We start from the raw sequence: 12,498 nt of genomic DNA, 5'->3' as shown, positions 1-12,498 counted from the left end.
GCCTGACCACCTGAGGGGGTTGTAACAAAATACACAAATGTATCAGTTCATTCATTTCAGTGTACTAGGACTGCCAATTTAACGTGTTAATTCAATGCGATTATATAAAAAATAACTTGTAAATATTAGAGTTAGTGTAAGGGCCTGGCTCCCTTAGCACAGTAAAGTGTGACTGACCACTAATAGCTGTCAAATACAGTATTCCCACCTACTGTTTGAGCCGTACTCAACATCAGACATGCCAAACATACAGAAACCAGATCAGTCAGTGACAATATTACAAGGCAACACATAATGATACAACATGACACAAGAGTAAAATGAAGGTAAAAAGCAGTGGCAGCTTGTCAGAGGAGGCAAGGGAGGCTGAGCCTCCTCAAAAATTTACCAAAATGACTGTAACAACAAAAGTGATACAATTAACAGTTATTTTATTACATTTACCCACTGACATGAATAACTCATTTTCTGTCATGCGGCGTAACCCAGGTGAGTTTTAATCACTGTCTGAATCAATATGAATGCCAGAGAAGACTGATGGCATAAAGCCTCCTCTTATCAAAATGGATATTCAATTGACACAATGTCATCTGCTTCCCTTTTTAAAATGCATCCGAAAAAGTCAAAACTTGAATTTGAAAAACATGTTAACCCTCTGGGGTCGAAGGATGTGCCAGCACATCCTGCTGGATTTTTTCCTCATAACAGCGGAAACACCTTAAAATGCTCTGTCATTTTTGGGCAGACAGATAAGTGTAAGACATCATTAGAGACTATAAAGGGTCTACTTATATTTGTGTACACTCACAATAACAACAAAACCTTGTGCTTTTGTAAAATAAAGAAAATAAACAGGGTGCGCTTTCAGCCCTCTCTGTCTCCGCGAGCATCTTTCTGAAACACGTCACAAAAATGAACTGAAACTCCGTGAATACATATGTCTAAAGAAAGCTTAAAATGTCTACTTTTAAATAAAACAATTCAAATTTAAAACAAATATTCTCCTGCAATGTAATCTGTATGAAACAAAGAGATGAAACAGTTTCTCCTGGCTCAGCTAATTATCGCTAATGTGATCCCACCCACCAGCAGAGCGCGCTGTTCATATGGTAATGTGCTGAGGCGATCAATGCAAATGGTAAACGCCCCCAACAATGCCTTAAAGCATCAAGTTCATCATCAGATTCATTCACTTTCCTGCGCATTTGGAAGATGGCACGCTACACAGGTGAGGAAGAGTTCACATTTTCCTCAGAAGAAGAGCGGGACTCCGATGAACATTTGCATTTTGAAGAGCGACTTGATCCAGCTGAGGATACAATTTCGGATGAGTAAGTCTTTACTTACATTAGTTGACATGCTATTTTATAAAAACATGTACATATTTTATTAGTTTATTACTTGCCAGCCAGTATTCAGAGTATTGAAATTTGAAATATGTCCTAACAGGCGAGTTTTAGTTACATTAGTCTAAAGCAGGTATTTAAATTGTATGCTGTATGATATAAATATGATTTGTAATATGATATAAAAATAATGGTGAAGTAATGATGCTGAAAATTCAGCTTTGATCACAGGAATAAATTGCATTTTACAATATATTCAAATAGAAAAATTTATTTTAAATTGTAAAAATATTTCACAATATCACTGTTTTTGCTGTATTTTGGATCAAATAAATGCAGCCTTGGTGAGCAGAAGAGACTTCTTTTAAAAACATTTAAAAATCGTACAGATCTAAAAACTTTTAAATGGTAGTGTAGGTCTAAAGTTTTTAAGTGAAGTCTTTATGTAAAGAAAATGTATAGTCAGATTACTTCTTTTAACTTAAACTTGATTTTGTGAATAAGCTACAAACAATACATTCAATCATTAAGTCTCCTCACATTCATTCTCTCTCAGGGGAGGGGTCTTTGTCTCCTCAGGTGTGAATCACATCAATATTCATGATCATCCACGCCTCCTCGCATATGGCCTTTCTAACACTAAAAGTGTCTTACAAAAGTTAAATGACTATATTGTTTTGTATGAATGAGTGATCAGGATGGTTTTCACATCATTTTATAGCAAAAACTCTAGGTTACAAGATCCAGTTCTCAAAAGTCTTGTGAACAAATGTTTAGTATGTGTTATATGGCCTTATTTCAGTGACTTAATATTTTAGTTTTTTCAAAAACCACGCATAAACATTATTTTCTCAAAAATACAAAAATGTATACATGTTGCTCACATATTATTGTAGCCCAGTTTGTGCTGAATACAGTGTTATCAGACTTTAGCCATTAATATGTTTTTAAGCAACTGAAAAAAGCACAAATGTCAAGGCATGTCAAAACCTCTCCAGGGCCCAAAATACCCTCAGACCCCAGAGGGTTAAAGACAGGATATCTTATATAAATTCAGCTCAATGAAGCAGTTAAGGATGGAGTTCCTCTACACATACTGTATTAGGTGAGTAGATGTTACTGTACATGCAATGGGGCCTCCCATTTATAATAATTTTTTCTGATTAACACTTTTTATTGATTCACAAAATTGACAAAAGGAAAGCAAAAAATATATATACAGAATCAACTTTTAACCCCCACTATTTAACTCCCAATCCCTAACCCTACCCCTCAACAAACATCCCTGTGGTCACATATGAGTATACAAACACACACACACACACACAAAAAAAAAAGAAAATAGAAAATGATATTTTATTTATATATATATATACACTATATTGCCAAAAGTATTCGCTCATCTGCCTTTAGACGCATGTGAACTTAAGTGACATCCCATTCTTAATCCATAGGGTTTAATATGACGTCGGCCCACCCTTTGCAGCTATAACAGCTTCGACTCTTCTGGGTAGGCTTTCCACAAGGTTTAGGAGTGTGTTTATGGGAATTTTTGACCATTCTTCCAGAAGCGCATTTGTGAGGTCAGACACTGATGTTGGACGAGAAGGCCTGGCTCGCAGTCTTCGCTCTAATTCATCCCAAAGGTGCTCTATCGGGTTGAGGTCAGGACTGTGTGCAGGCCAGTCAAGTTCTTCCACACCAAACTCGCTCATCCATGTCTTTATGGACCTTGCTTTGTGCACTGGTGCGCAGTCATGTTGGAACAGGAAGGGGCCATCCCCAAACTGTTCCCACAAAGTTGGGAGCATGGAATTGTCCAAAATCTCTTGGTATGCTGAAACATTCAGAGTTCCTTTCACTGGAACTAAGGGGCCAAGCCCAGCTCCTGAAAAACAACCCCACACCATAATCCCCCCTCCACCAAACTTCACAGTTGGCACAATGCAGTCAGACAAGTACCGTTCTCCTGGCAACCGCCAAACCCAGACTCGTCCATCAGATTGCCAGATGGAGAAGCCCGATTCGTCACTCCAGAGAACACGTCTCCACTGCTCTAGAGTCCAGTGGCAGCGTGCTTTACACCACTGCATCCGACGCTTTGCATTGCACTTGGTGATGTATGGCTTGGATGCAGCTGCTCGGCCATGGAAACCCATTCCATGAAGCTCTCTACGCACTGTTCTTGAGCTAATCTGAAGGCCACATGAACTTTGGAGGTCTGTAGCGATGACTCTGCAGAAAGTTGGCGACCTCTGCACACTATGCGCCTCAGCATCCGCTGACCCCGCTCTGTCATTTTACGTGGCCTACCACTTCGTGGCTGAGTTGCTGTCATTCCCAATCGCTTCCACTTTGTTATAATACCACTGACAGTTGACTGTGGAATATTTAGTAGCGAGGAAATTTCATGACTGGACTTGTTGCACAGGTGGCATCCTATCACAGTACCACGCTGGAATTCACTGAGCTCCTGAGAGTGGCCCATTCTTTCACAAATGTTTGTAGAAGCAGTCTACATGCCTAGGTGCTTCATTTTATACACCTGTGGCCATGGAAGTGATTGGAACACCTGAATTCAATTATTTGGATGGGTGAGCGAATACTTTTGGCAATATAGTGTATAAATATATATATATATATATATATATATATATATATATATATATATATATATATATATATATATATACACACACACACACACACACACACACACACACACACACACAATTATAATAATCACACACATTTAAAACTATACTTCTCTCTCCACTGCCCCTCCCCGAGAGCCCTCCAAGAAGGCCAAATAGCTGCCCCATTTCCCATCAGATAAATTGAAGTTTCCCAGCCTTCTACATGACATTTCCTCGAATGCCGCCACCCTCCCCATCTCTGTGCATCACTCTTGAAATGAGGGTGTTTCAGCTGACTTCCATCCCCTTAGAACAATCTGTCTGCCGATTATAACACAGGCTAGGACCCAATTTTTTTCGTGTTTATCCCCTATATTAATGACTGCCCCATTGCCTAAAATACAGAGTCTGGGTCAAAATGAAATTTGAGTGCCCAATACGTCAAACATAAAACTCTGAACCCCCAACCATAATTCTTGAATTTTAACACACCACCAAAAAACATGGGTTGTGTCCCCATCTTCTGATTGGCATCGCCAGCAGGTGGGTGTGTCTTTCAGACCAAGCCTTTACAATCTAGAGGGGGTCCAACAGAATCAATGTAAAATCTTAAATAACATAAGATGCACCCTTGCATCTCTAGATGTAGACTTGATTTTTTTTAGAATCCTATGCCACACTACCTCCTCCAATACCAAGTTTAAATCTTTCTCCCATAATCTCTTGAAAGAAGTAGAAGCTCCGTCCCCCAGACTCTGAATTAGCAGGGAGTAATACACTGATGCCTCAAGACCTTTCCCAACAGCAGTAATCACCACTCCCAGAGTATTTGCCGCTTTAGCGGGGTGTATGCTACTCCCAGAAATAGTACAGAGCAGGAGGCGCAGCTGTAAATACCTAAAGAACTGAGATCTGGGAATCCCAAAATGTTGAACCATATTTTCAAAGGATCTCAACACTCCACTCTCATATTGGTCACCAAGTGTATTGACCTACCTCTCAATCCAGTCTGTCCAGCAGAAAGGGGACATATTAATACATAATTTTGGGTTCAGCCATATGCTCGAGGCAACATTTAAATAAATGTCAGAATTAAACACTCTGGACACTTTTGTCCACACCGAGGGCAAATGTGAGATAACAGGATGTAACTTAACCGATTAGTTTGATAGAAAGGCTTTGCAATGGCGAAATAGAGGCAAGGACTTCCTGTTCAATACAAAACCAGGGAGGGGCTCTCTCAGGTGGAAGCGACCAATGTGCCAAATGTCTGAGACCGAATGCATAATAATAAAACACAATCTTGGATAGGCCTAGCCCACCTTTGTCAATCGGCCTATGCAACTTACTGAAATGTAATCTGGGACGTTTACCATTCCAAATGAAGGACTTCACTATGCTATCAAATTGCTTGAAATAAGAGAAGGGGAGATTGTATCAGGTAGTTGAATTTTTGAATACAATTCATTTTAATAACATTAACCTTCCCAATCATAGATAAATGTAATGAAGCCCACCTGTCCACATCGCTTGAAAAACTTTTTATTAAAGGGTCAAAATGAACTCTAAGTCACACAAATTTGTTGGGAATAAAATACCCAAATACTTAATGCTCTGTTTGGGCCACTGGAAGGCGCCTGGCTGAAAAGCCTTTACCAGGCAGTACGCTGTCAGAGCCAAAGCTTCTGATTTAGACCAATTAACTTTGTATCCTGAGAAATTAGAAAAGGAATGAATAATTCTGTGGATGCAAGGCATAGATCTAGTGGGGTCGGAGATCTATGCCTTGCATCCACAGAATTATTCATTCCTTTTCTAATTTCAGGGAAAGAGAGCAACCCTGCCTGGTGTACCTATCCAGAGTAAAATAATCTGAAATTAATCCATTTGTTTGTACCACCGCTACCAGGTGTCTATAAGTAACTTAATCCATCCAATAGAAGTATTCCTGAACCCGTACAATTCCAAAATCTTAGAAAGATAATCCCATTCTACCATATCAAACGCCTTTACGGCGTCAAGTGAGATGGCAGCGACCGGAGTCTGATCATCTGATTTTTTGCTCAGACGTCAGTTCTAATGGTTCCACAAAGTTTCTAATATGTTCATCACTAGACGAAGACATGGAACTATAGAGATCAAGATAGAATTCTATAAAAGCATTATTAATATCAATGGCCAAAGTAAATATTTCACCACCAGCAGATTTCAGGGAATGGTAGAAAAAGACTCTCTCTGTTTTATATATCTAGCCAGAAGTTTCCCTGCATTGTCCCCCGACTCAAAGTATGACTGTTTGCCCTGAATAGCCAAAACTCCACCTTCTGCGTCAAAATAGTATTATATCTGTATTTCAATCGGGTAAATTCTATGAGGCCATTAGACGACATTCGGCGCTTCAGCTCTGCCTCGGCACTTTTAATATTCCCTTCCAATTTCACGAGTTCTTGTGCTTTAGATTTTTCGGTGAATGAGGCATACTGTATGATCCAGCCCCTAAGAACCGCCTTAAGTGCCTCCCAGGCCATACCCACAGAGGATACTGAGGACCAGTTGGTCTCCATATAGACACTGATTTCAGTCTTTAACATTTGTTCAGGATTTTTTAAAAGGGATACATTAAAAGGCCAACTATATGATTTATTTTTCTCCATAAGTAGCAACACCTCTAAATACACCAGGGCGTGATCTGAGGCTAAAATGTTTCCAATTGAGCAATCAACAACAGATGAAATGAGGGACTTTGATTAAAAAAAAAAAAAAAAAAAAACTAGAGTAAACCTTATGGTAAAAAAAAATTATATTCCCTACCAGATGGGTTCAAAAGTCTCCAAATATATGTAAGACCAAGATTTTTACACATCCTGTGAAGTGTCAATGTTGCTCTAGGGGGCTTGCACTCTTTTGCTTCACTATGATCAAGGACTGAGTCCATCAAAAGATTAAAGTCTCCTCCCTATATTATATCATGATGGGTGCAAGTGGCCTGCAAAATCCCTTCAAGATCTATAAAAAAAATCCCTGATCATCCACGTTAGGTACATAAATATTAGCCAAAATAAGACTTTGCCCTTGAATTTCAGCTAAAACACTAATGACTCTTCCTAATTGATCTTTACTCTGTTTTAGACATTTGAATTGTAGATATTTACTTATCAGTGTAATGACTACCCTGCTCTTACTCGAGCCAGCACTATTAAAAAAAATGCCCACCCCATATCTTTCCAAATTTTTCCACTTCCTGCAGAGAAAGGTGCATTTCTTGAAGAAATGCTATATCATATTTCTTACGCTTAAGAAGAGAAATAACCTTCCTTCTTTTTATGGGGTGCCCCAACCCATCCACATTCCACATGGAGAGAGACAGTCCACTCATATTAACATTTGACATTTTGACATATAAGAAAAAATAGATTGTGTGTCAAAAACAAGATTATAAAGACCACATTCCAACATTGGTGTGACCATTAAAACCCAAACATCCCCCAGAACAAAACAAACAGAAAAAAGAAAAACGTGCACATTAACCCTGCGCATGACAGCGCCAAATTTCATCCATCCCTCCGAACTCAAACAGTCCATGTACACCTACGAGGACCCCTGCGACAACTTTGCCATTGGATTTCTCAAGTCCAGTGTTTCTATACAAATTTTGTGAGACAGAATTACACAGCCAAAGATAATCTATAAAACAAACTCCAGCCAATAGGCGGAACCAGCACCAAAAAAACGCTCAGTTTTCTCAAACAGTCAAGTGAATGATCAGTGAGCCGGTCCACTCGGCTGCAATGTGAGCATCACAAAATTACTTACTCCATTGACTTTATGAAGGACATCGCTTGCTGTGGGCATGTGAATGTTTTACGGCCCTCCTTAGCATCTATTCTCAATTTGGCGGGGAATATCAGTGCAAAAGCGACCTTCCATTGATGTAAAAGCTTCTTGCATTCCTTGAATCAATCAGGTTTCTCTCATCTAATTTGCAAAGTCTGGGAACAAGAAAATGCAGTGGTTGTTCCATGAAAACATCCTTTACTCCTCACCTCATGTAACACAATCTCTTTATCGGATGATCTCAGAAATTTGACCAGAATTGATCGGGGCCTGTCCCCCTCTGTGGCTCTCCATGCCGGAACCTTGTGAGCTCACTCAATTTCTCTCTTATGGCCTGTTATGTCGAGCAGATTCGGAAGGAGCCCATCCAGGAATTCCACAATATCCCGACCCTCTTCGGCCTCAGGAATTCCGACAAAATGGATGTTATTCCGCCGGCTACAGTTCTCCATGACCTCCAACTTCTCCCAGACATGCTCCAAATCCACCTTGGTTGCTAGCGGATTAGCAGATAATTCCCTCTCCGATGACTCCAGATAATCGGTCTGTTTCTCAACATCCCCCACTCTTGCAACCATCTCAGAGAACTTCGCCTCCATGGCAGTGATCGATCGACATATCACAGCAAGATTCTCCAAGTCAGCAAGGACCTTCGTCAGCATTGCCGAAATGCCCAGCAACTCTTGCCGCATTTCCCGCATCTCTCCAACCAAATCGACTCCCTGTCTCGTGGCCCTCTCGAGGGTATCAGCTTGAGCACGTAAATGTCTATTAATATCTCCAGAGCCCAAGGATTTTGAATTCTTTGACATATTGTCCTCCTAGAACAGTTATGAAACAGAGTGTATCGAATCTCACCGGTTTATATCATTAAAAGTGTTAAAACCAGCAAAGTGTGCAGAGCTCGCCGGTCACATGTCCGATCATTGCATGGCATCATGTGACCATCGTCCATTTATAATTATTTGCATTACTCAGTCTGTATATGGCACTGCATCGGTTCCATTTGTTTACTGTACTGACAAGTGTTGGTTTGGTGATCGGAAAGATTACAATACGTTGCTTGTTATCAAGACTATTTAAGGAAATCATTTGCCTCCTTGAGAAATTCCCTCACCAACCGGCACTGGTAAAAATGAAGTTTCGCAGTCGTTTCAGAGTCTTCACTGAATAATTATTTGATATACTGCTGTAAGAGTTTGAGAGACCTGTAATTAAAACTATCCATACAGTTTATTTTTTATTTAGGCCTTATTTTGTTTTAATGTTAACTTCAAGATGACCCATCCTCTGGCTTTCAAACATGTACATATTCAAATATTATTTAAGTATGGTATGTGAAGTACAAGTCAAATACAGGCAACCTTGTTCTCAAGACAAGGGTTTATATTCAGGGCCATCCTTAGGTTGGTGCAACCGGTGCGGTCACACCAGGCACCTCAATCGCTTCAGTTCATTTTTAGTTAATGATAGCAACCTTGGTAGATATATTACAAAACATTCACAACTCAAAACTTCCTCTCCAGTCTGCCCAGATTATTAAGCTACAAAAACCAAGTTGGTGCGTTGTTATCCTTATGGATATGATGACACAACCATGCACTCATGAACATACGACTGCCCAGTATGTGGAAGGTTAGTCAATCATAACAGAGGTTATTTACATATTGACTTAAAAGTACAGTAGCAAAAACAGTGAGGTCAGATATAAAATATTACCATTTTAGGTGAAAGAAACCTTCTTGACTTAGATAAAAAAAAAAAAAAAAAAAAAAAATATATATATATATATATATATATATAAAAATGTAAAATATGACCTCTTTAAATGTAACGGTTGTGTGTAAGAGAGAGAGCTAAGAAAGAATTAAATGTAGCTTAATATGGTCATTTATATCCATTAGTAAAGCTACTTGAAGTGTGTGTGTGTGTGTGTCTTACTCTGGTGATGGATGCATTGGAGGTGAGTTTGCGTCTGGGTTTCTTCTTCCTCACCTCATCCTCTTCATCATCTAGATACTAAAACAACACATAACCCATTTAATACACACATGTGAACATACACATCCTGCTGGTGATCACACAGGGCTGAGAAACTAAATTATTACATTGTCAGTTCTTGAATGCATTCAAATGTGCATTTTTATCTTAAATTCAATGAATGTTCAAATTTAAAATTGTAATAACAGCCTTAACACACATACACGTAGGTTGGTTTCACTATATTAGTGAGGACATCTCATGAATATGATATCTGCTTACCCTACTCCTAAAACCCTCACACAAATCTGTTTATAGCAGTAGATTTAAAGCAAACCTTGATTAATGACCATTTTAAATAGTGAGGATCACTTCAAATGTCTAAAAAAAAAAGTTTTTTATTTTTATTTTTTTTTTACATTTCACCATATTTATGAAGATATTTTCAAAAATTAGGCCAACACAGGTACAGCCAAACCTGTCCACACACACATACGGATGTGAGTTTGTTTTGTTAAAACCAATAAAACTTCAAGTATAAATACTAGGGCTGTATCAAGGCATTGAAGAGAGTAAAATATTAAAATCACAATCATTAATTATCATGATTCATTTTCATGGAAATCCAGTGAGTTCAAAGTAACACATTTAGGTCATTCATCCAATTCTGAGACTTTTGAATCCCAGTACAAGTTATGGTATTTTTAATAAAGACTATTTGTAATGTTACACACTGCTGTGGGCCTAAAAGTCAAAAATAATTTAAAACATTTTAATTTATTGCTCTAATGTCATTTCATCATGTCCCTAGAGCTGCATCTTAAACATCTTTGACCATAATAAGTGCTAAATGATCAAATTTCTTAGTGTTTAGTTTTACATTCTCTCAATAGCATGTATTCTTGTGGTAGTGGAGGTTTTTTATGGACCCCATTAGGTCATGATACTTTAATGATGATCTTTAATTAAAGATTAAAGATTAATGTTATAAAATGATGTCACACTTGGGAGGTGGACATCAGCCATTCAGAAAATCATGTTGGAGGTATTTGAGGTGTGTAACTTTTCTGTTTTATTTATGTTATTCTTTATTTTGTGATGTTAATCAAATGTCGTCAAGCATAACATGTCCACCCTGTTATGGGAATATATAGGGACAACTGCATTTAATAGTAATTTTAAGATTTCAACACATTTATGTTAACAGAAATAAAATGATCACTTTACAATTACAAATATGTTGCCTGGATATCTTTCACAAACCATGTAGTGGTTCATTTTAGCCATTGAATGTCCACCTTGCTATATTCCACCCTGATGCAGCCCACCTAACCCAATGCACATCTGAAATTGTTAGGTCATTTAGCTTGACCTGTATGATTTCTATAATCTTTAATATGTCCCTTTAATGATAAAACATAAAGATACCTCATTTTTCAAAAGTTTCATAGCTGAAAAGTCTCTGAATTGTAGGAAAGACCCATTTCTGGTTTGGTGTTGATAAAGGGTTACTTGAGTTTTATTGATAAGGCTGTGGGGCTACATAGACCAACAAAGGTTGGGTAACAATTCACTATAAGTTATAGCCCCCGACACATAAACTAAGGTTAACCGTTGGCCTCTATGGGAGTTGCACAGTGGTAAACACAGTAGCACACACACAGAATTTACGTACATGATGGACGGGGTCGTCACTGCCCTCTTGTTCAGAAGAATAGCTCTCCTCCTCTTCCTCCGAGTAGTTATCAATGTCTGGAGAACGATCTGACCCAGAAAGGCACAAAAGAAAACGTAAGAGAAAGCAAAAAAAATGAGATTTACATTTATGCATTTTCAAAGCAACTTACAGTCCATACAAGGTATACATTTTCTTCATTTTTTTTTTTTCTTTAGCAAGTTGTGTGTTCCCTGGGAATCGAACCAATGAACCTGCCATTGCTAGCGCCATGCTCTACCAGTTGAGCTACATAAGTTGCTCCCTCTAAGGCTGTTCCACTGTTACATCTTTATTTATTTATAAAGCATTACTAGGTTTGTTGCCATCTCATCTTGTAGCTATATATGTTCTGATTATATATTACAGGGCTACTCGACTTCATCAGATTCTATAAGGTGTGCAGAATGAGCCCTTTCATACTGCTTATATTACTTAAAAGCAACATCGAGTGGTTAAAACAACTTTTTACTGACCTCATGTGAATTCTACTAATAGAATGAGGCATAAAGTCATTGATAATACATTTTAATGTTACATCTTTAAAAGTTTTACATGTAGCTTCCTCATATTTAAATGCTTCTCTAAACGCCTCCCACAGCTGTGTGGCGGATGTCTGAATGTTTGGAAAGAGTACACCGTTGCATGGCTGTTTAGAACTTCTTTTTAACCCTGAACGAAGACCGAAGTATATCAGCACCTTAAGCAGAAACTTTTGGGTGGGTGGGCGAAGATAGATTGTCAATTGCATGTGCTCTGTAAACCTTTTATTTATTTAACTTTATATTTTAAGTTTTTGATTGTTTGTTTCCAGGGGCTTTTTTAGGACAGTTAGCTACTAAATGTTTTTTACTTCAAGAATATTAAAAGAGCAATCAAAAATATTCATGTTTGAGTACATTTAGACATTTTTATTTACATGCGTTACATCTGAAATGTTAAATCTTATGGCTGAGAACTGATATTATTTATCACATGGGGATTCAAG

The 12,498-nt window shown here is 38.3% G+C and overlaps 1 protein-coding gene across 3 annotated transcripts in view; it reads right to left on the bottom strand.

The window, feature by feature from the left end:
- LOC127452803 (phosphofurin acidic cluster sorting protein 1-like) overlaps positions 1-12,498 on the bottom strand; it is a 129,567-nt gene that overhangs the window by 46,232 nt on the left and 70,837 nt on the right. For all 3 annotated transcript variants that reach the window (XR_007899315.1, XM_051718544.1, XM_051718532.1), the window contains exons 6-7: positions 11,472-11,560; positions 9,758-9,835 (exon numbers count right to left, since the gene is read on the bottom strand). Coding sequence is in view for 2 of the 3 variants with exons in the window: in XM_051718544.1 (XP_051574504.1) it covers positions 9,758-9,835; positions 11,472-11,560 (167 nt within the window). In the remaining variant the exon portion in view is untranslated. The remainder of the gene's footprint in view (positions 1-9,757; positions 9,836-11,471; positions 11,561-12,498) is intronic.

Source organism: Myxocyprinus asiaticus, chromosome 2, assembly GCF_019703515.2.
Source record: "Myxocyprinus asiaticus isolate MX2 ecotype Aquarium Trade chromosome 2, UBuf_Myxa_2, whole genome shotgun sequence".
Classification (NCBI taxonomy): domain Eukaryota; kingdom Metazoa; phylum Chordata; class Actinopteri; order Cypriniformes; family Catostomidae; genus Myxocyprinus; species Myxocyprinus asiaticus.
This window is presented reverse-complemented; position numbering and strand designations above follow the sequence as displayed.